Below are 24913 nucleotides of genomic sequence, written 5' to 3'. Positions count from 1 at the left end.
CTCTTGACTCTGAGCTTCTAGAGGACAGGGATTCTCTCTTGTATTTGTATTACCTGGACCCATCACAGCCCTGACAGACAATTTGAGGAATGTGCCCATTCCCCAGTCTCCATCACCTCTTGATTAATCACCTCTCCTTCCTTTCCACCACGTCTTCTTATGGCCCCTCTATTGGGCAGTGCATCCCAGGAGGCCTTATTTTGTCCTGGGTGGGGCACGCACACTGACACACCCACCTTGGATTTCTGGGTAGAGGGCCAGGTAAAGCAGACCCCAGCGCAGGGTTGTAGAAGTTGTCTCGGTTCCGGCAAAGAAGAGGTCCAGAGTGCTCCAGATGAGGTTCTCTTCATGGAAACTTGAAGTAGCCTTGCCTGCATTCTAGGGAGGACAATATTTAATGTTATGGGTTCATTTATTCATAGGATTCCTGGTTACCATAACGTGCAGGGGTTTCACCCTCAGAGGGAGATTGGAAGGAAAGGTCCTGAGAAGAAACAACTCTCCCTTTGGCCTCCTAGGAGGCAGAGGCTTATTACAGCAATATCGTTAGCATCGTCCTGCCCCAAGTGCTAGAAGCTTTTTGGGTGGATGAAAATGAAAGACAATTATTTTTTTATGCCTGTAATTTTAAAGAAGCTATCAGTATCCTGGAAGGAGAATGGAATGTGAACAAGACAGACTTGTTTTCCAATATCAGCCACTTCACTTAGCAGCTGTAAGACCTCAGGCAATTTACTTAACCTCTCTCTGTGTTTCGGTTTTCTATTTTATAAAATGGAAATAACCACACACACCTCTTAAGATGACATTGTGGGAATTATGTGAGATGTGAGGGCACATAGCAAATACCCAACAAATGTTTGTACTGAAAACAGAAATAATAAACAGAATTCCTCTTATGTACGATTCTTCTATTGCCTCATTAATCTTTTCCTTTCCAATTTGCACTACTCTGATTCCAAAACCATTTCTCATGATACCCCACCATCTTTACCATGCTCCCCTGGAGGCTTCCATTTGTCCAGCATTTCTTTTAATATTCATGGTCTCTTACTGGCACACCATCAAGCTAGGAAAGTCTCCTCCTCTGGGGAGAAGGCACTGCCTGTATTAATGTCATGGCAATAAGGTGAAATAAGAGGTAAAGAAATCCACCATTCTGCCCGCTCCGTGAAGAGGACCCAGTGATCGATGTGTAAAGATTATGGCACTGACGCAGTGATGTATATTAGCCAGAGAGTTCACTGAGAAAAAGGCCATGTGTCCACTTTGGCTCCTCACCCTGGCTTCTGGCCTATAATGTTGGAAAGTGGATGCTATCAAGAGAAGGGGGAAGGCAAAGCCCCACTCTGGCCCCGAGGTTAAACTGTGGCATCCGGCGCAGCTTTCCTTGTGTTCTGCAGTAGGGGAGGAGAGAGGGTAGGTCATTGGGCCCAGGCCCAACTTATGACAAAACAGAGATTTGAGGCTCAAGTGCTGTTTTCCCCATTGTGTACAGCTCCTTCAGATATAGGTAGAAGGAGAGGATGGGGGTGAAAGGCAGCAGTATTGGGCATCCACATCAACCCTCCACCTTTATTTCTAACAGCCTCATCAGTCCTGAGTTAGTACTACTTTATACTTTCTGAAATACTGCCGCAGCTTTGACTCCCCTGATGGCCCACAAACATGTGCATCCACATCCTAAGCTCTGGCACCTTGATGTTACTTTTTGTGGCAAAAGAGACTTTGCAGATGAGATTAAGTTAAAAATTTTGAGATGGAAAAATTATTCTGGATTATCCCAGTGGGCCCAATGTAATCAGAAGAATCTTTATAAGAGAGAGGCAAGAGGGTCAAAGCCAGAGAGCGAAGATAGAAGGATGGAAACAGAGATCAGGGGACAGAGAGGAGGCTATGCTGCTGGCTTTGAAGATGGAGGATGGGGCCACAAGCCAACATATATCTGCAGCCTCTAGAAGCTGGAAAAGTCACAAAAACAGATTTTTCTCTGGAGCCTCCGAAAGGAACTAGCCCAGCCAACATCTTGACTTTAGCTCCATGAAACTGATGTCAGACTTCTGACACCCAGAATTGTAAGAGAATAAATTTGTGCTATTTCAAGCTACCAAGTTTGTGGTAATTTGATACAGCAGCAATTGAAAACTAGCATAGCCCTATTTGCTTTTAAGAATAAAACACTGGAAACAACTTTGGTTTCCTCACCTTGGCCATTTCCTTAAGATAAGCGTCAATAAAGTCCCTTGTTTCATCAGGATTCCAATGTCTCTTGTGTTTTTCAATTATACGAGAAACAAACAATTTCAGTTTTTCCCAATTTCTGAAGACAGTTTGGTGGGATCCAGGAATGAATTTCATTATCCGTGGAAAGATACTGTAGAGCTAATTAAGAAAAAGAAAACAATCATGGAGACCACATGGTGCCACTTTTCCACCATTTAACACAACACAAGCTAACTGCCTTTCCATGTCTTTCCTTTGCTCACACCTCTACCAAAGCACTGCAGCTCTCTGTCCAAAATGTATCCAGCCTTGTATCACTTCTGGCCACCCCAATGGCTTGCCATCGGGGTGCAAAGCATCACCACTTCTTCCCTGGTTGCTGTAAGAAGTGCTTTCCACAGTTTTTTGATTCCATTGCAAACTCCATTTCCAGCCCTCTTCCCCAGAGCTGCCAGAGGGATCCTTTAGCAGTTTAACCATGTCTTTTCCCTCCTTGGCTCTCAGTCCTTGGGGCTTTCAATCATACAGGGACCAAGTCCCATGTCACTCCTTTGGCCTGTAAGCCCCGCAGAGCTGGGCACAGCAGACTGGCTGCCTCCTTCCTAACCTTGCTCTCTACTGTCCAGCAGTGACCTCTGGGATCACAGCAAGGATGCTCCTGTTTGGGGCCTTTGCAGTTGCTGTTCCCTCTGCCTGGAAAGCTCTTCCTCTGAAGTCCACATATCCCCAGCCCCTTACTTCATTTGGGCTCTGCGCTATATCGCCTCCTCAGAGCTGTCTGATTGATGATCCCATAACCTGAGTGACCTTTGTCACCTTCCATCTATTTTCTTTTCCTGTTTTATTTTCCATCATGGCAGTTATCACTAACGTGTGTGTGTGTGTGTGCGCGCGCGCATTTGTCTCCCCCACCATGTTGTGATCTCCAGGTGTGTAAGAATTCACAGTTTTCACTGAAATAAAGTGGTCATTGAATAAACTTTCTGTAATATATGCTGAAAAATAGAGAGCATCACATAATGGAAAAATGCCTAGAGTTAAAGTGGGACAGACATGGTGTGACCATTATCTTTCCTGACTTCTAGATATAATAGTTTGACAACAGTAATACTGCTACTAATAATATACTTTGTACCTTGTTGATTCTTAGAATCACTGCCAGCAGGGCTCCAGCATGGTTCTGAGGACCAAATGGCATGAGATACACAGAGCACTCAGCACAGAGCTGGTGAGCCACTCTCTGTACTTGCCTGCATACTCCATGCCAGCTTGCACACACTGTGTTGCTTCACTTCATATTTATAGAGTTGTTATGAAAATTAATGGAGAAAGAGTATGTGTAGTTGTCCGTCAAATAGCCTTGAATGTTCTGAGACTCCAAGAAATTCTTACTACCCCTACTCTGCTGCGTCTGTGTTCTCTTCCCTGAGACATGGACTCAGGAGCCAGCTGGGCACCCACCAAAGTCTCATCACCTCCTAGACTCTACCTTCATAGGAAGAAGCCAACGGAATTGCTGAACTGGAGACGACCATGACTAGGAATGCAAACAAGTAATTCAAAATAACATTGTCAGTAATAAGAGCTCATATTCATTATGCCTTTTTCGCGTGTCAGGAATGGTGTTGACTGCTTTACCAGTTTTGGTGTGATGGGTCCATAAAACTCCCACATAAGATGCTTGTCAGGAATCAATCAAAATAAATTCTCTTCTAGATACACAATAGGAAAACTAATAATCAGTAAAATCATCTAGCTTTATAGCTATATAGTTAGATACACACAATAGCAGTCAGAAAAGAAAAAATATTTCTGAAGGAACAATAATTACACTTCCAGCTGACTTTCCATGGCACAAGTGGTAACCCAGAGGATAGTGGAATAATATTTTGAACATGCAAATAGAAATTTAAAAAAAAAAACAGTCGAAATAAAAAAAATTTCTAAGTAGAGCAAAATGAAGATATCTTTGAATAATTGAAATTGAAAATACCAACTGACCCTCACTATAGGAAATTCAAGAGGAGGCTGTGAGATACAAGATGGGATGATGAAAAAAGAGACTGATAAATATGTGGGTAAATATAAGGAAACATTCACTGCATAAACAGTAATAATCCTGCATACTTGTGAACTAAAAAAGGGACAGACTAAAATACATGACATTAGTAGCCTAGATCATTCATCAGAAGTCATGTTGTAAAGTTCTTGCAGCATTCTGGGGGATGATAAAGACACTAATTTTTGATGCTGGTGGTTTAATGATGACTGTTAAAATTTTCAGGTAAAGACTAAAATAATAGAACAAGCCTGTTCATCTTCTAGACGAACACAGGGAAAAGGAAAATGAGAAGAACACTCCATCATAATAACTCAAAGAAGGAGAAAAGAACAGATATACAGAAATCACAAAACGATTAGAAATTAGTTCTAATTTGGTAATGACTTTGATTAAAAGAAAAAGAACTAAATGGTCCAACAAAAAGACAAAGACTTTTAGATTGGGTATGAAAGTTACATCTAGCTTTATGCTGTTTAAACAGGAAGCATCTAAAATATAAGGGCATAGGAAGGTAGAAAGCAGAAGGATAGAAGAGCAGTAGCCAGACAGTAAGCAAAGGAAAGACAATTACCTTTATTCATATCAGACAACACAGTATTTAGGGAAGAAAATATTAACAGACTTAAAGAATGTTACTAAATAGTTTAAAAAGTTTCAATTACTAATAATAAATAATGATTTAAACATGTATGCATCTAACAACATAGCTGTAAAGGATATAAAGTAAAAATTGACAAAAATATAATGAAAATGAGAACAATCCGCCATCTTAGTAGGAAATTTTAGCACACTGGACACTCTACCAGCACAATGAAGCAAGAAAGAGGAATTAATGGATAAGGATTGGAAAGGAAAAAACAAAGCCTTTATTTGCATACGTATGATTGCCTATGAAGTCATCCAAAGAGGAATTTAAAATACTGTTAGGAGTTTATCAAAGTTTATCAATGAAAAATCAGTAACCATAAGTCAATCACAACATGGGGAAAAAAGAATTACAATATCCCGTATTTGAATCCTGAAAAGAAATAATGCATGTAGGCAATGATCATCAATAATTTTTGTAACCATTAGGTAAAAAGCGGAAGGGGGATGATACAATAGATCAGACTGATAACACCTGAACCCACTGATCAATAGTAACATGAGACAACCAGAAATTAAGTACATTCTAAAAAGCAGCCTTTTCAACAAATAAAATCTTACTTTGATCAATCCTCTAGATTTAGTTACCAAAGTACATAAAACACAGGAATAGAATAGAAGAACATGTTAAACCAAAGAAATACAAGCACTAAAATCCAGAATGCGGACTATTCTACAGAGGAAATGACTCAATTTTGTCAATAAACATAATATATTTTAAAGAAAAAAAAGAGGATTGGCAGGAAGGCATGGATTGAGTGAGACTTAAGAGACACTGTAACCAAATATAATATCTGGGCCTTGTTTGGATTATAATTCAAACAAAACCACCAAAAAATATTTCTGAGACATCTAGGGATATCTGAGCACTGGCTGGGTGTTTGAAGGTGTTAAGTAATTATTGTTTATATTTTTCAGATGCAATAATGTTTCATTTTTAGAAATATACACTGAAATATTTATGGGAACAAATCATTCAGGTCTGCAATTTGTTCGGGGTGTCCTGGATACAGGTATTAACAAATTGAGCTTAGTCATATGTTGATCATAATCAGAGCTGATTGATAAGTACACAGTGATTAATGGTTGTAGTCTCTGTACTTAATGTGTATGTTTGTAATTTTCAAAAATAAAGTGCTTTCTTTCAAAACTGAGGAAATATTTTAAAATTTTGTCAATAGCAGACTCAGTAACTCAAGGCGAACACTTTTACTAAGAAGACCAGGATTAAAAAAATTTACACGTGGGTACACATATAAACACACACACACACATACATACCAATGTAGTGAGGGAATTTCAGGGACAAGGCTCAGAGGAAGAAGGAATCCAAGGGGTGACTTCAACACTGGGGGGTCAATTTTCCTATAGAAATGTCTTCCAAATTCAGGAAAGTGGCTGAGAGAATAAGAAGCTAAGCATGGTCTTTCACACAATGAAGGACATACAGGGAGAAAAATTGGGGTGCAGGGTCAACCAAGGAAGAAGTGGCATTTCAACCCCAAAGGGCTATACCCTGTGAAATTAGAAGATTGATAAAAGTGAGTGTTGGTGGGCATATAAATAGCATAATCAGTTTGGAAATCGTTAGGCATCTTTGATGTCCACATACATATGCAAGAGAAAGGAATGGATGTGTCCACAAGAACACCTGTAGAAGAAGGTTCAAGGCAGCTTTATTCATAACATCCAAAACCTGGAAAGAAACTAAATGTTGATCAACAGAGAACAGATTAACAAACAATGGACATTCACACAATGGAATACGAGTCTACATTTACAAAAAAAGAGCAACCAACTTAAATGAATCTCAAAACCACCTGCTGAGCAGGAAGCCAGACACAGAGGGATACCTGGGACACAGGAGGGAAATGGGTGGGTTAGGGAGAGACAGAGAGAAGAGGGACTCAACGGATGGCAGTATTGTCCTTTCCAAAAAGAACAACATAGGCGCACAGATGTATGTCATGTAAAACTTTGTACTTTACATGAATGATAGAAATGTTTTTTGCACATGGTAAACACATGGTAAATATTTAATATTATTAAAAACACTAGAGTCAAAAGACTGATTTCAAATAACTTTCTATTGGCATCAAATTTAAAAGGATATTTCTAGGTTCAACTCCCCACTCCCTCAAAAAATACAAAAAGGAAAAACTCATCTGTATCTGACATCAGCCCCAATATCAATTACCAAGATATTGAAAGAAAAATTCCTTACCTGACATGCCATTGAAGCCTCTATATAAGTGGCCTCATCCAGTAACCTCAGTAGCTCCTGAAACTGACCATCCTGGTACTCAAATCTCTTCCCAAAGGTGATGGAGCAAATGATATTGGAAACTGCATTGTTGATTTTGAAGTGAGGGTCAAAAGGCTGTCCTGGAGGGGGAGGCAGGAAAAGATGGATTTGTTCTAGTTCCTACTAAGAGTCTCTCTCTCTGACATAGAACATACCTAGTACAGGACAATTCATGAGGCCTGGCCACACCACCTTTCACTGGGGCTAACACACAGCAAGTACTCAGTCAATGCCACAGTCAAACTGATGAGCAGGACTTAGATTCAGTCATGTGCCTTTGCCCACCTTCATGCATTTAATTCTAGAACTCCTTGAGGGCAGGGTCATGGTTCATTATTCACTGTTCCATGCTCAGTACTTATCACACTGCTGGGCACAGAACAAGCACTTAGGCACTGCATAAGTATCTGCCCACTGAATGAATGGGCCACAATCTCCCACATCTGTGCTATGAAATGCTCACCATTCTCCTCCTTGATTGCCTCAATGAGGTGGCGGGCCTCCTCCTGAATGCGTTCCTCTAAGCTCTTCTTTCCCAGACCAAAGTTCCTTAGTGCTGTCAGGGCGAACCTTCTTTGCTCCTTCCACACCTGGCCATTGGACATGATCAATCCTGGGAAAAAGAAAGTCAATACTATGGTGTTCTGGTTCGATAATGTGAACATCCAGCAAATGGTATGAGGATGTGTATCAGAGGGAAGGAGAAGGGTATTAATGCACTTGAAACCTGTTCAGAGAAATCACTCCAAATCAGTGGGCATAACTGACTGCTGGGGATGTTAGGCACTTTAGTAAATATTTTTATGCATCTGCAATTCAGTACTCAGAGAAATTCTGTGGGGTAGGTACAATTATTACCACCACCACCCCATTTTGCCAATGAGAAACATGAGAAACAGAGGATAAACTTCATAAGATTGCACAGTTAGAAAACAGCTAAAGAGGTGTTCAAATTCAGGTCTTCCTGATTCTGAAGCCCTTGCTCTGATTATTGGCCACATAAGTAAAGTTAAGTATTCATGTCATGCTAAATGCTAGGAATGCACTTATAGATAAGATAAAATCCATATACTTGAGGAAGCAAATAAAGACTTTATAGGAGAGTACTTATCTAATGGACCATAAAAGATAAAGGAATAACTCGAGAAAGCAAGGAGGACTGAATATTCCATACAGAAAGAACACCACAGGCAAAGGGAAAGAAAACTGTCTTGCTGTGTTCAACAGACCATCATCTGTCCACACATAGGTGAGGCCCTGCTCCTTCCATTTCTTCACTTCCAGAGCAACCTCCATCCTTTCACACTTGGCCTTGGATTCCATCACTAATGAAATGGCCCTCCTTGCTGTCAGGTCCAGGAATACCTTTGGACCTCAACTTACTTGATCTTGCAGCAGCATTAGACACTTCTTTCTGGGAACACTCCCATCCAGTGGTGCTGAGGATACCACATTCTCCAGATTTTCTTTCTAATTCTCTGCCAGCAAATTCCCAGATCTTTTGCTGGTTTATTTTCTTCTATTAAATCTTAAAATGGTGGAGTTCTTCAAAATGAAGTCTAAAGCCTCTTCTCTTCTTACCCTATATTCTGGGAAATCTTATCACTCCCTAAAACTGTAAATAGCATCTATTGATAGTGACCATCTATTGCTGTCCCTGAGCTCTAGCCCCATATATATTAATACAACAACTGCCTGACTTTGCTGACTTAAAGGCATTTCAAACTCGGCATATCCATGGTTGAACTCATGATTTCTACATACAACTCCCCACCCATGTCCAACCAAAGCAAACACCTTGTCCTTTTCTGAGTGTTCCTTCTTTCTATCATTGACCCATTTGGGTGTCACCTCCACACCTCACTCTCCTTGCATCTAGGTCATCATGCCTTATTAGATTCACCTCCTGGATGTCTTGAATCCATGTGTCTTCACTGCCACTGCCCTGGTCTAACCTACTATCAGTTCTCACCACTCCTTTGGTCCAAGCTACCACCTTCTCTAACATACAAGGCTCATTGTCTTTAGTCCATTCTCTAAATAGCCTAAATGAGCCTTAAAAATGTACAGTGTAAATATGATAATTTCCTTCTCTACTTAAAACCATTCAAGAACTTCTGTTGTTATTAGGATCAAAACGAACATCCTTAATAAGAACTTGCATGAACTATCCCTGGCCAAGTGCAGTAGCTTCATTTTCATTTAATTATCTCTTCTAATCCCTGTAATCACCACATTGGCCACCTTTCAATTCCTCAAGTTCACTGTCTTCTGTACACTTCATAGACTTTTATATTCTGTCCCACTGCTTGATTGTTTTTTTACTTCATTCAATTAGCTTTTCCTAAATCCAAGGACTACCTTAGATAACTTTCATAAGTGCATCCTGCATTTATCATCATAACAGTATAGGTTTTAGATTATTATGATTAATTGATACAGTCTTTCACAGTGAATAGAAGTTACATAAGGATGTAGATTTCATTTGTTTTACTCATTACTATATCACTCCTGCCCCCCACTGTGCTTCACATGGGAGAGAGTACATTGAATGGATACAGAATTAATTGATTAACAGTACAAGGGAAATTGGGAAGCACCTCAAAATGGTTCTTGGACAGAGCAATAGAGTTGAAATTTCATTTCAGTTTTTAAATGTTTAAGTTTCTTAATGATAATCTTAAGTATTCACACTGACATGTTCTAATATAGAACAGAAGGCTCGAGATCCCTGGTCAGCACGGCCTTCATGGTAGAGCATAAGGAGCTAGAGACAGAAAGCAGTGGCAGAAGGAGGCAGATCCACATCCATTTTCCTAAGGGAAGAGCCTCAGAATGGGACAGCAGACAGAGAACACATCGCCTCTTCCTCTGCCATAACTGGGTGATGTGGTTACATCATTATAAAAGAATTTTCTGTGAGTTTGTACAGGGCATGTGGCTTCTCCCAAATCTCTAGTATAGCCGACCCTGTGAAGTTCTCTGAGGGGGTGAATTCAATCAGGAAATGTGGGCATCCAGCTTCCATTATAGGCAGGATGCTTATAACGGGGCCGGTTGGGGGGTTGTTGGAAAGTTAGAGTCACAGAGGCACCTCTGACAGACCGTAAGAATATCAAACACACACCTTCAACTGACCAAGAAACTTACTTACCATTTCCCTTAATGATACGTTCTCGGATAGGGGAAATAGGGCGGTTCACAAAGTGTTGGTCCATGTGGATGAGGGCTTCTTTGATCAAGGGCAGTCCAGTAATAACAACTGTAGGTATGTCCCCAAACTCCAGGCTAAGAAGGTTCCCATATTTCTTCACAAACTGGAAAACAGTTAAATAGTCACAGCTGAATATGCACACAGCTGAGTGTTCACAAATGGAGGTTGTGTGTGTGTAGCTGGAGGGGCTCCCAATGAGGGGAACGTGCAGGTGTGCACACCTCTCTCTGATGGGAATGTTTTTGTTTCCTATTCTTCTTCTCCTCTCAAAAAGGCTCAGAGTCAATTCACTTAGGAATGTACAATGTTCCTTATAAACATCCATTCATATATTCACCCAGCATGAATGGAGTCACATGTCCCTAGAGCAAGGCCTGAGGGTGTAACTGTAATAATATAAACAATGTCTCGAACCTCAAGCATCCTAGAATCTAGCGAAGAGAGAGAATTCAGCACATCTGACCCACCACTGAACTGTGAGATATGTTTAGGGGGAGTCTGTGTGGCAAGCAGGGACTTCTTAGTAAATCATAATATCAGTTTAGCTAAAGAGAACACCCCCTTCCTACACTGGCCATAGAATATAGAAACAAATGCTCGAAACAGAAGGTGCATTACAAGGTGAACCAGGCATGGGGAAAGCTCCCTAGCACTGGAGTGACGTGAGAATTTTGGCTCTGCATTTCAGTTGCTGTGGGCTCTTGGGAAGTTGCTTCACTTTTCTGGGCCTCAGCTCCCCATTTATAAAAGGGAGAAAGTTATTCCTGTCTCAAAGGGTTCTGTGAGGAAGAATGAAAGCAGCCGTGTGAAAGGCACTTTGTTTTCTGGTCCAGGCGCACAGCCACTCAGCAAGTGTCCAAGGAATAAACAAGCTTTGTGTGCAAAGGGCCGTGGATGTGCGCTCATGGTGGCAGAAAGAACAAGAGCTCACGGTCATGTGGGGAGAAGGCACTCGGGTCACAGAAAGCCACATTCCTTCATGTTTTATCTCATGAATCCCACAACCACCCTACAGTAGTAATGATTTTCCTCATCTTTCAGGAAATGAAAACGTCAGAGCTGAAGTAACGCCACCAAGGTGACAAAGCTATTAATGAGGCAAGGAATTTTCCCGGTATTATGTAAGATTTGAGGACAAAGACGTGACCCTCAGATGGCTCTAGGAACTCAGAGTTTAGTGAGCGTGAGAGAGTGAACGTGACAATGAGTGGAGAGTAAGAGAGTTGGGTGGAGAAGGCAGGAGGAAGGGAGAATCGGAGCGTGTGGGTGTGTTTATGACTACACCCACGTGTGCAGGGATGTGCAAACACCAGTCTGAGGACAGTGTACAGTCACTGATCAAAGTCCTTCCTAGCTAATCAAGAAAGTGGCCTATGTAGATCCCACCCTGACCTTTTATTTGCCTGGGTTGTGTGTAACTGTGGACAGGGTATCAAACAAAAGGGCTCCAAGTCCGCCAGGTGTCTGTGACTCCCTCCCTGACCCTCGTCTCCTGGTGCTTATTCTCCAACATGCCACTCTTACAGCCCTGGACCTACATGACCCCTCAGAGCCAATACAATGGACTCAGTGTCATCCTAGCACCCTCCTCCCACACTAAAGACCAAGCCTGAACTCAGCCCTTCCATCACTGTTTTGTCCCAGTGTCCTCCATCAGTCTTTGTTCATCTCCAGCACAGCACAACCTGCCTCACGAGAGCCAAGGTTCAGTGTCAAGTCAGTCTGAGACTAGAGTACCTGCCTTTACTTGTAAGAAATGGAAGGAATAGGTCCATATACATCAAGCAGATTTTGTATTTCACCTTGCTGAGGCCCTGGGTGAATTTCTTGGGCCTCACAAGAACAATTTCTTGATTAATTTAGAATATTCCATAAGATTGTTTTTGGAAGAGCTGAAAAATCTCAGGTTAAGTTAAATAATTCCTAACTGGCAAGGTTTGCAACCCAGAATCTCAGCTGATACTTGGGAGGGATTCAGAACTACATTACTATTTATTGAAATTAACTTCATAGTAGTTCCATCTCTACCAGCTCTGTGTGTATATTTCCAGTTCAAAAAGACTGTACAAAAAACTTTCATGATACTATCAACCATGTAAAGCTGGATAGGTGAAACAACCTCCTGGAGCCCTGGGACTGATTACGGTGATGTCTAACAATTCTTAAGTGCACTGTACCAGTCACTGTGGCAACTGCTTTACAAGCACTAAGTGATCCAGAGGGCATCAGAAAGGACTTTGTACACCAGAGTATACTTTTCAATGTATATCATTAAACAAGCCCTTTTAAACAAACAGAGTAAGGGGACTAAGGGAGATTAAAATTAAGATGGTTCAGAAGGCAAAAAAATATAGGGTTAAAATCAAAAATGAAAACAGAAAAAGAAAGAGAAAAGGATTGAAATAAGAGCCATTAAAGCAAAACAAAAGCAATAGGACACAGGAAATTGAATCCTAAGAATAAAATTTCAAATGTAGCATTAAGGGTTTAGAAAATACAATGGAGCAAAATAAACCAAAACTAGAAGTGAAGGATTAGTGAGACAAGATATTGGACCATCACTGCTGAGATAAAAAGTTGAGAGAGATTCCACTCTATCTAAATGCTCCAATTTAAGAACCAATGGAACAAAGACACAAAGAGATGAAAAGAAAAAAAGGAAAAGAGGTACCGATTCACACTCCCATCGGCAGATGTTGGGTGAAAGATTTTGGGTTTTTTTGGCTTGCAATGAGAAGTCTGAAGATGTTTGAGTAGGAGAGGTGATGTGAGTACTTAAGAGTTTGGAGTGTGGAGACATTCAAGCCTGTTTGAATCTATGTTTTTGCTTCTACTTTCTGTTTGATTTGGGGGCAAATTATTTAACATTTTGGTGTCTTAGTTTTCAACTCTATAAGATGGGGCATATGCCTAGTTCCCATCATTAGTATTGTGGTGATGAGTAACCATAATAATAAAATCGATAATAAGGTATTTTTAAAATTGATATTTTAGGGAGTGTATTTTAGAAAGAGGATTCTTGTAATGACATCAACAAAGGAATGCAGGAGCAGAGACCAGCCAGTGGGCTACTGTGGCCCATCCAGCAACCAGGTCAGACAAATGTCTGGCACGCAACGAACATCTGGCTTTTCTCGAGTTTGTTGAAACAAACTTTTAAAAAGAGGCATACTGGAAAATATACAAAAAAAAAAAGCAACAACCCTGTAATAAGCATTCTGACAATAACTTGATAATAATTAACTGATTTTATTCTTATGTTAATAAAAATCATTTAAAGAATCCTTGGTTTTCAGAAAAACGTACAGAGATTTTAGCACATAGGTGGTGGCAGAAAGTTTGGGCTCTTTCCAACACATTCTGTAGATCTCACCCTTAAATGAAAGGATGAAGACTTTCCCCTCTCTTCTGTGTGAGGATGGTGCTCCCTAAGTATTAGCTGGCCACATTTCTCAGCCTGTCTAGGTGTGGCCAAGGGGACACAAGGGTACTTATGTGTGCATCTGCTGGGTCACTTCATTAAATCAAAGCAGCTTGATCACCACCTCCCCACCCTCCTCCCCATGGGCCAGAACTCATACATGATGGTGTTGGTGAAGGACCAGAGGAAGAAGATGGAAGGAACTGGAGGTTTTGGATGACACTCTAGTACAAGGCAGCCTCTTGAACTTCCTGCCTAAATCTTAACTCCTGTGTGAATGGGAAATAAATTTCAATCTCATTCACATCACTGTATTTTGGGGTCATGTTGTTATAAGCAGCCTGGTATGTACACTAGCTAACGTATTTATCAATCTTATCTACCATTCTCCCACCTTAGTCTGATAAGATTTTTCTCTTATTTAAATAAATGATCCTATAATAAGCAATATAGCTATAATAGGGAAAGTTTAGAAAATGGAGTGGGGTGGGAGGTAGGGAGAAAAGCTCCTATCATGCCATATAAACAGATCTATTTCTTCACTGTCCTCTCATTGTGTTTTAGTTTAGACCATTTCCCCCATTTAAAATCGTCTATCCCTTCATTCCACTTAGGTACTTGCAAAACATCAAATATTCCTTTAAAGTTCAGCCCAATTTAGTCCAACATTCTACAAAAGGAATCCCCAGGATTATCCATTTGTGGTGATCCCATCTCCTGATATCCCATTTGGTTACCAAGCATGTACACACACTACATATTTCATCATACACTGTCTTGTACTGTGCCTGGTATATTGTAAACACTAAATAAATGTCTGTTGAAGAAATAAGCCCATGAATAAACCAATTATCCTCAAATTGTATCATGAAAAGTCACGTAGCATAAGTAGAGAATAGGTGTATGAATCAAATAATCTTGTTTTGAAGTCCTTATTTTGCCATTAATTTAGCTGAATAACCTGAGAAAATCACTTTGCTATTTGTTCTCAGTTTACTCCATAGTAAAATGAAAATGCAACTAGATAATAATTCATGTGCTTTTCATGAAGATTAGATGAGAATTAACAGAAATATTCCGATATAATATCTATTAGACAGTTAGTACATAATGTCTTCCATTTCAAAGACTGTAAATTTAATTATAATGAAATCATACCTTTTAACTTCATATATTTCATACCCAGAAATATAAAAATGCAAACCTATATAAAATTTTAAAAAATCACTTGAAAAATAAGACATGAATGATTACTGGGCCAGGGATAAGAACCTAGTCTCAGTTTCATCACTACCTAGTTTTGTGACATTAGGGGAAGCATTTATCCTCTCTAGTCACAAATATCTTGGTAGTAAAAAAAGGGTACAAATCAAGCTTTGTATTCCAGACAAGATTGAATAATAGCATCCTATTTTGCTTCTACTAGTCATGACACCAATTGATAGAGACAAAAATAACTCCAAGAAAAGCCTACTCTCGCAGGCCAAAGACAGGAAAAGGACAGCTTGACAGGACAGAAACCTTTTAGCTCTTTTATTTCTCTTTTCTGGAGGAAAACACCATGAACAGATGTGACCTTCCTCAGCCCTAAAGGTGGCAGCACCAATTGAGAACATGACTGGAACCTTGTCTTTCACCTTACCTAAGAAGTAACAAGCTGGTGTCCTTCCCTGCAGAATCTGTGACTTGAATTATGACTTCCAATTCTGAACTGCAATAAAGAGACTCCTCTGGAAGGAGTCTTTGGGCAGAATCAGGATTTCTATTTTTCTCCCATAGTAACAAGGAGGTATACTTCCCCATGATTAGATGTGGGCAGATCTGTGACTCCCATCCCTCTGTGGTAAGGAAACTACCCAGAGGTTCTGTTCTCTGTCCCCATATCCCTTCTCCCAGCCTACACTGATGAGACTATGTGGTAGATGCCTGAGGGGTGGGTAACACATAGCGGGGTAGATCAGAATAGCACTGCCGAGGATGTATAACTTACATTAACATTTGAACCACAGCTCACAAAAGTGAGCATTCAGAATTTAAATACATTATATGCTAAAATAAAAGTTTTACATAGTATCCACAGTATATCTTATAAAGTGGTAACATAATACACAAAATGTCCAGGATATAGTTTAAAATGACTCACCTTGTCAAGAATCTCAATTTAAATGAGTTGACAGCAACATTGAGATGATACAGATGTTGGAATTATAGAATAATTAAAGATTTTAAAGTACCTCTTATAAAAATGTTCCAATAAACAACTATAAACACTGTGAAGACAAAAATAGCAAATCTTAGCAAAGAAATAGAAGATATAAAGAAGAACCAAATGGAAATTTTAGAAATGAAAAATACAATGGCATATAAAAAACTCAATAGAACATCTTAAAACAGAGTGGGGATGATAGAAGAATAAGTGAAATTGAAGACAAATGAGTAGAAAGCATCCAATCTGAGTAACACAGAGAAAATAGATTGGAAACAACAAAAACGGAGCCTCAGAGATTTAGTGTACAAAAACAAGAGATATACCATTTGTGCCATCAGTGCCAAAGAGTCCCAGAAAGGAAAAAGAAGATGGAGTTGAAAAAATATATGAAGAAAGAATGTCTGAAACTCTCCAAATCTGGGAAAAGGCAACCCCACAGGTTCAAGAGCCCAAACAGGATAAACCCAAAGAAAACAGCACCAAGACCTATCATAATCGAACCTCTAAGAACTAAAAAGAAAGAAAATTTTTTGAAAGCAGGCAGAGAAAAAACTCATTACCTATGGGGAATAATAATTTAGAAAACAACAAATTTCTCATCAGAAACCTGGAGAACAGAAAGAAGGCACACAACATTTAAAAATATTGAATAAAAAAAATCATTAGTCCAGGCGTGGTGGCTCATGCCTGTAATCTTAGCACTTGGGAGGCTGAGGCGGGTAGATCGTTTGAGCTCAGGAGTTCGAGATCAGCCTGAGCAAGAGCGAGACCCCATCTCTACTAAAAAGAGAAAGAAATTATCTGGCCAACTAAAAATATATCGAAAAAATCAGCCAGGCATGGTGGCGCATGCCTGTAGTCCCAGCTACTTGGGAGGGTGAGGCAGAAGGATCACTTGAGCCCAGGAGTTTGAGATTGCTGTGAGCTAGGAGGATGCCATGGCACTCTAGCCTGGGCAACAGAGCAAGACTCCATCTAAAAAAAATAAATAAATAAATACTTAACGTAGAATTCTATAGTTAGTGAAAGTATACTCCAGAAAGGAAGGTGAAATAAAGATATTCTTAGATGTATAACAGCTAAGAGAACTTTTGCCATCATGCCTACCCTATGTGTTGAATGGCTAAAGAAAGTTCTTCAGATAAGAAAGGAAATTTTAAACTTGGAATATCAGGAATAATGAAAGAGTAACAAAAAAGGTAAATAAATGGGTAAATACAATAGACTATTTTTCTGCTCTTGAGTTTTTAAAATTGCATTTGTCATTTAAAAGCAAAATTATAATATTCTCCAATGTGGTTCTCAATGTATGTAGAGATAGTATTTAAGACAATTACTCTAATAACATGGGGAGAGTAAAGTCACCTAAATGGTTGCAAGATATTAGTATTTCACTTGAAATGGTAATATGCTGACACTAGTAGACCGCAATAATCTACATAAACATCTTGTAATCCTCAGAGCAACTACTTGTAAAACCAAACAAATAGATAAGGTACAAAAACTACAGATAAATGAGAGTGGAATTATTTTTTAAATATTCATATAAACCACAGGAAGACAGGAAAGGGAAAACAGAGTAATGAAAAACAAGCAAAAGATGTAAAGTAAACAATAAAATGGTAGACTAAAATCGTAATGTATCAATAATTACATCAAATATAAATGATCCACATTTGCCACTTAAACGACAGAGACTGGGAGAATAAAAAACAATGACCCACATATATACCACTTATAAGTAACTGATTTCAAATACAATGATATAAGTAGGTTAAAATAAAATGATGGAGAAGCTTATACTACTCACATACTAATCAAAAGAGAGTTTGGTGTGGCTATATTACATAAGTTCAGGGATAAAGAGGGACATTAGATGATAAAAGGGTGAATTCACCAAAAAGACATGACAATCTTATGGGTATGTACAAAACAACATGGCTTCCAAATACATGAAGGAAAAACTATGAGAACTGAATGAAGAAGTAGATAAACTCACAATTGCAGTTGGTGACTTCAACGTGTCACTCTCAGTAATTCATACAATCAGTAGAAAATAAATCAGCAAGTCTATAAGACAACTAAACAATACCATTACCAAATAAGATCTAATTGATATTTACAAAACACTCCACCCAGCAACAGTTGAATTGTTTTCAAACATGCATGATATGTTTATCAAGATAGACTGTATCTTGGGTCATTAAATCAACCTTAATAAATTGAAAAGAATTGATTCTTTGACTGTCATGAAATCAAACTGGAAATCATTAACAGAAGAATAACAGGAAAATGTCCAAATACTTGGAAATTAAACACCACACTTCTTAAACAAGGGCACAGGTTTAGCAGCCTAGCTTTAAAACTCTGTGACTAATGCTGTCACTTAGTGTTACCAATTGGGCATTTCTCCCAGAGTACTAAGTATTTTCTTATCTGTATTTGAGTACAGTATATAGGCACATGTTTAAAATACCCTAGGCATGTGTAGGGAAATGGGAACTAATAGCTGTTATGCACCAAATAAAAGCCACGTCAATCATTCACTCTTATATTTAATCTCTATAACCACTTGTCAGTGTTGTCTCTCAGCAAAGGACCTGTGCTGAGTTGCAGGGAAACCAGCTGAGGATCCTTGAGAAAGTGTCTGATGTCTGAGAGAATTCTGGGTGGGCAGAGTTAGGGAGCCCTGATAGGAGATGAGTATAAAGAGGTGGAAAGAGGTCTTTGCAGCTCAAGGAGGGTCCCAAGTGTCCCAGTGAGGAGTCTGAACACCGGGAGGCAGTGGGAGGCACACGAAAATTTAAGCCCAGGAGTAACATTTTAAATTATTACTTCAGTGAGAATGCACTGCGGAGGGAGGTGGCTGAAGGCAGGGGATCAGTGTGGGAGTGAGAGGAATCCAGTTAAGAAATGATGAGGATTTAGGTAGGATTATCACCATGTTACACATGGGACATGAAGTTTCCTAAAACTGAGGCATTTTTAAGGATAACATAAAAGAGGTCAAGGCTATCATATTGTAAATAAGATGTTCCAATAATGTTTAACAAGGTAACACGGAATTAACTGAGTAAATTTCTCATGATTAGTACTCTTAATAATATCCCACCCTAGAAAGGGCAGGTCAAATCATACCACTTGACAGGAGGAGAAACAGGAAAATCAAGCTCAAAGTAGGGTTTGTCTGGTTACAAGCATTAGCCACAGAGCCTCCCCTCCTTCCCCACCCCACCTCAGTCCCCAGAATGTCCCTTGTCCTGCAGATCAGAGTTAGGGTCAGGATGGGGCTAGGCACTTTCCCCTGCTCCTACCCGCTGAAGTGTCAGGTGTGTCTGCTCAAAGCCCAGGTGGAAGAAGCTGCCAGCGAAGGGCAGGCGCCAAGGCCCCGGGGGGTAGTTCTTTGGGCGCCTTCTTTTGAGGAAGTCAGCAAAGAGCAGAAAGGCGACAGCACCCAGTAGGAGCGTCTGGGGATGGAGCATTGCCCAGAGGGCGGCCGCCAGGGAGCCCATGGCGGCGAGTACGCCTGGGATGTCTGTTCAGTCTTCTGCGGCCGGAGAGGGCGACCGTCCACCCTCTCCCCACACTCGCCCTCAGGACCGCCCACCGCACCGTTTCCGGGCCTCGCTCCAGCTTCGCCAAGCACCTCCCCTGCCACGCCTCACTCCCGGCAACGCCCCGCCTCCAGCCCCGCCCCGGCTGAGCTCCCGCCCCTAACCCCGCCCCTCCGGTCAGCGCCCGCCCCCAACCGCGTCCCAAGCCCGCCTCCCGCCTCAGTGCCCGCCCCCAACCCCGCCCCTCTTCTCAGCGCCTGGCCCTCTGCGGAGCCCTGCAAAGACGCCTGGCTCTGTGTTCTGGGGGGGACAGTAGGGATCTTGGACAAGGCCAGGGTAGAAGCGGCTGCTTTGTATTTATAAAGCTCGTCTTTCGAAACATCTCGGGGCTCCTGCATATACGGTTTCAATGTGTATCAGAGAGCGCCACGGACATCTCAGTTTGTGTATTTCAATCACCCTGCCAGTGATCAGAACTGTGCCTAGTAAACTGTGATGACAAATAGCAGCACCTAACATTTCTTGGGCTCTTTCTATATGTCAGGCCACACACTCGCGTCTTTACACAGATTCTTTTATTTTGACAAAATTATGCAGGAGTTGCTCTTGTTAGTCTCATCCTGCAGTTGAGAAAACAGGTTAAGTACTAAGTCCTTGGCCAATGAATGAATCCCCTGGTCTGAGACACAGCTAAAGGAGGTCCTGTATTTGAAAGTATTTTGGAGAGTAAAAAGCATTCGATTAAAGCTCCTAGCACTGAGCATAGTCCATAATAAGTGCTTAACTATCATTTGTTGAAAGGATGTCTTAGTCCTGGACCTTTTGGGTTTGCTCTGGGAGGCTCCTCTCTAAAGCCACAAGACTGTAAGACCTAGGTCCCAACCTGCCATTCCATCTCCGAAGTGCCCACTTGTCCTCACCATTTGTGAGACTCAAAACATGAAGCACAGTTCTGGAATAGCATAGCATAGTACACACACATGTACTCAACATAGAGATACACATTCTGTTTAAAATCTTTTATTACAGGCTTTTAAAATAAAAGAGAATTGAAGTCTCATTATATCTTTCCAAAGTCCAGAGAGGGATACTCTTTAGGTATTAACTTGTATGTTCCAGTCCACATTTCCTGTTTTACTTCAGCTGTTATGCATCCATGATATGTTTCTAATATTTATATGTTGTTTTTAAAAGAATTGATCTACAACTGCTTTTTCTTTCTTTCTTTATTTTTCATTAAAAACAGTGCCGCAGGAAGATGACTTTCATAATGGCAACATGAGGAGTTCTGCAGAAATTCTTCCTAGTAAAAACCCACAATTGATAAAAATTATTAATAAAACCCCAACCATTTATGTGTCTGAAAAGTGTGCCAAAGACATAAAGTAAATGAAGACATTTTCTTCAAGATAAATGTACTAAATCTTGGTAAAAACAGCAAAAGTCTGTGGCAATGGAGCAATAACCCACTCTTTTCCCAATCCCCAGCTCAGTGTGACAGATCAGTTCTAGACAGGTGTGGCCAAGAGCACTTTCCTTGGCTACCAGTTGATGGCTATAGATTCTCCCTGAGAAGGAAAGGTTGCAAGCATTTCTCATACCCTCCTCCCAAAATGCCATGCTGCAGAATCTCCATTCTAGGCAAGACTGACTGAGAGGGCCAGGGATATCCTCCTTGATCCACCCCCTTCTTGTAGGGCAGAAACATTACCCCACGACAGCAGACTGAGAATACTGGGCCATGGTTGCCATCAGCACAGCCTGCACATAGGATAGACGTTCTGAACTAAAAGAGATTAGCCATGAAGGCTTGACAGAAGCCCCAAACAACAGAGATTTTGGTGGTAAGCAATTAAGAGGAGGCCTATAGCTCCAAGAGAACAATAAGCTACACCATAGACCAGCTAGAGGTCTACAAGGAGCAATCAGGGAAAGTGAGAGCTAAGAAAAGCCTTCCTGGGGCCAGAATAAATCTCAAAGACTGGCTTTAAAGACTGTTCTTGAGAAGCTCAAATTGAATTGGATCAGTTTGTGAACTAATTTATTCCCCAGGCATGGATGAAAACAATAGAGCAATCAGCTGGTAGTTATTGGAGATTAAGAACTAAGTGTAATACCTGCAGAGGCAGACAGCTTAATAGAGAACAAGAAAAAGACAGTCAAAGAGAGCCCTGCTAAAACCAATGTTATCCTACTGTGACTGTGTGCACACTCAAGTCTCTGTCCTCAGAGACCTAACATCATAGACTTTACACTGTGGGGAAATTATTCCAGCCTATTCAGTAAACAAATAAAAGTACAAACAGCAAGAATCCCAGGGAAGGGGACAGATCATTAACTAGAATTGCTATAATATATTATCTAAAATGTATGGTTTTCAACACAAAATTACAAGACATGCAAATGAAAATGAAAGTGTGATCCAAGCAGAGTAAATAAAATAGGTAACTGAACGTGCCAGTGAGAGAGCCCAGGTGTCAAACTTAGCAAAAACTATAAAGCAACTTAACTAGAAATATGTCCAAAAAACTAAAGAAAACTATGGTGAAGGAAGTAAATGAAGCTATGATGACAATGTCTCATCAAATAGAGAATATCAATAAAGAGACAGATATTATTAAAAAAAATAACCAAATGAAATTTTGTAGTTGAAAGGTAAAATAACTGAAATTTTAAAAATTAGTAGAGGGGATCAAGAAGAGATGTAAACTAGAAGAGTTAAAAATCAATAAATTTGAAGATAGCTTCATAGGGATTATGCAATCTAAAAAAAAGAGAGATAAAAGGATGAAGAATAATGAACAGCACATCAGAAAAATGTGGGACATTACACACCTGTGTACTCTGATGGGAAAACAAAATGGAAACAAGGTCCTGGAAGTTTAGGAAGGAAGTTCAAGTTCAAGTCCTGACTTGATTGGTTTTATTCTCTATCACTTGGCCTCTTTTCTAGAGATGCAATTTTTCAGTGGGTTACAAAAAGGTACACATGCATGGGGCTCTCACTCCCATTCTTTCTTTCACCACGCAAGAAGGACCAAAGCTTCCTCCTGCACATTAAAACCCAACCATTTCTTCCAGACACATTTTTCTTGGATCTCTCAGCCAGCTTAGGCTCACTCTAGGCAAACGCCTTCCTGCCATCCTTTTTTCTGTTTCTCATTTTCACAGTGCCAACTACATTTGCTTTACTCTGAATCCCAGGAAACAAGAAGGATAAGCACCATGGCTTCGTGGCATGTTGTGTTTTACACTATTTAAATTACACAGGTCTAACCACTTTGCTATGGTTTGGGTGTTTGTCCCCTCAAAAGTTTCTTTTGAAACATGTTCCCCCATGCTGAAGTGTTGGGCGGTGGTGCCCAGTGTAAGGTGATTTGGTCAGTAGGGTGGAGCCCTCACAAAAGGATTAATGTCATTTCCCCTAAAGTGGGTTAGTTATCGAGAGAGTGGACTACTATAAAGTAAGCCAAGCACCTCATGCTTTCTCTATTTGGTAGATGTTTGCTTGCCCTTCTTTTTTTCTACGATATCATGACACAGTACTAAAGCCCTTGCCAGAAGCTGCCACCATGCTCTTGGACTTTCCAACCTCCAGAACCCTGAGCAAACAAACTTTTCTGTATAACCATCCAGGCTCAGGTATTCTGTTATAGCAACAGAAAACAAACTAAGATGCCACTGTAGGGAAAACAGAATTTTTTATAAGAGTCAGCCTAGATTCCAGGGGTTTTGTTCATTTTTCTGCATTGGCTTTGTGTCAAAGCTCCAAGGACTATCAGTATTAGCTGGCTTTCTCTTTTATGAACATTGTCTCTGCTGAGCAGCCAAACCCAGATGGGTAGAGCAGGTATGTGACATTTCTGATTTCCTGCTATAAAATATCCTCCCAGGGTTGACCAAAAGCTTACAATCTAGCTGCAAGAAAAGATCACACCTACAACATAGATAAATTCAATGTGAAACAGCCTGAGAATCAATACTTGAGGAAATATTTAAGGCAAAGGGGTACTCCTAAGGACAGAAAATATTTCCACATTTGTCCCCCAGACCTGCTTCCCAGGTTGGTTAATTGGGGACACATTCTACTTGGCCCTAGATCTAAGGCCAAGGTAGTGTTTCCTTATGTCATCCAAAGAAACTGCTTCGACAACACTTGCTTTCTCTGTCTGTAAATAAGGAATAATACCTGCCCTGCTAACTTCTCAGAAAACCACCTGAGGCATGAACAAAATAAAGTAAGCACTGTGGGACCAAATGTGACAGACAGTCTTTATGGCTCACCTCTGTGGCTCCTCCCAGGGCCCATTTTTAAATCCTACTGACTATTTTGAACCACTCTGACCCAGCTGTCTGAATAGGCCAGAAGCAAATACATGTCTAACAAAGGCAGCAGGGGGGAGGCAAATTACTGTTATAACCCTTATGACATGCCTTATGACTTACAAATCTCTTAAAGGACATTATTTCCTTTGATTCTCACAGGAACTTTCTTTAGTGAAGGAATAATTATCCACTTTTCTCTCCTGGATAAAAAGCTAAATGATTCAGCACATAAATGATTTTCCCAAGGCTAATTCAGATGAGACAGCAGAACTCAGATTTGGATAGTTTCCTCAGAGTCCATTTCTTCTTATCTTTCCTCAGGGCCACTTGTCCCCTCACACCTGTGCAGTCACCAGTGTCTTCAGAACACACTCCCATTCTTCTTACTTTCCTTTATCCATTCCTTCCCTACAAATTCAGGCCCGAGGAACAGCGCAGAGGCGGTGTTTGACTGGGGAGAGGGTGATGCTCATTCGGAATTTCAGGCTCAGCTTCTCATTTTTGGGGGCCCTGAAGGTAAATTTTTGCATAAGGGAAGTGAAGAAAATAAACAGCTCAGACCTGGCCAACTGTTCTCCAAGGCATGCCCGCTTGCCTGAAAGACAAAATCAAAAGACGAGTTGTCCTCCCAGGTGGCATTGGTGCCTCACAGGGATTAGGATCCCCAATCACAACTTGCAAACCTGATCCAAGGAAGAGCTTTAGGGGCAGCAGCTCAAGTCTGACAACTCCTTGGGTTCACCCAAACACAGGAAGCAGAAGTCCTGAATCACAAAGCCAAGTGCCTTCAGAGGGCAGGCAGGTGAGGTTAAGGGCTGAATGGGGAAGGTGTGGGACCATAGAACCAGAAGGCTGGACTAACCTAGAAAGTGTTTGTCTAGCCTAAGGACTTTAAAAGCTCACATAAATATGACAAATCAGACAAGGAAACAATAATTAAAACACTGTGCTAAT

At 40.5% G+C, this 24913-nt stretch overlaps 2 protein-coding genes across 2 annotated transcripts in view; both read right to left on the bottom strand.

Annotated features, from left to right (window-relative positions):
- The window catches only part of LOC123635588 (cytochrome P450 2J2), a 35279-nt gene extending 15606 nt beyond the window's left edge, over positions 1-19673 (bottom strand). The window contains exons 1-6 of the mRNA XM_045547897.1: positions 19394-19673; positions 10390-10552; positions 7699-7848; positions 7155-7315; positions 2206-2382; positions 237-378 (exon numbers count right to left, since the gene is read on the bottom strand). Of these exons, the coding sequence (XP_045403853.1) occupies positions 237-378; positions 2206-2382; positions 7155-7315; positions 7699-7848; positions 10390-10552; positions 19394-19591 (991 nt within the window). The 5' untranslated portion in view covers positions 19592-19673. The remainder of the gene's footprint in view (positions 1-236; positions 379-2205; positions 2383-7154; positions 7316-7698; positions 7849-10389; positions 10553-19393) is intronic.
- Positions 19674-20637: 964 nt separating this feature from the next.
- LOC123635587 (cytochrome P450 2J2-like) overlaps positions 20638-24913 on the bottom strand; it is a 36891-nt gene continuing 32615 nt past the window's right edge. Inside the window, exon 9 of the mRNA XM_045547896.1 lies at positions 20638-24554. Coding sequence (XP_045403852.1) covers positions 24376-24554 — 179 coding nt within the window. The 3' untranslated portion in view covers positions 20638-24375. The remainder of the gene's footprint in view (positions 24555-24913) is intronic.

This window comes from Lemur catta, chromosome 3 (assembly GCF_020740605.2).
Source record: "Lemur catta isolate mLemCat1 chromosome 3, mLemCat1.pri, whole genome shotgun sequence".
In the NCBI taxonomy this organism is placed as follows: Eukaryota; Metazoa; Chordata; class Mammalia; order Primates; family Lemuridae; genus Lemur; species Lemur catta.
The sequence above is the reverse complement of the archived record's forward strand: the minus strand, read 5'-3'. Positions and strand labels throughout refer to the sequence as shown.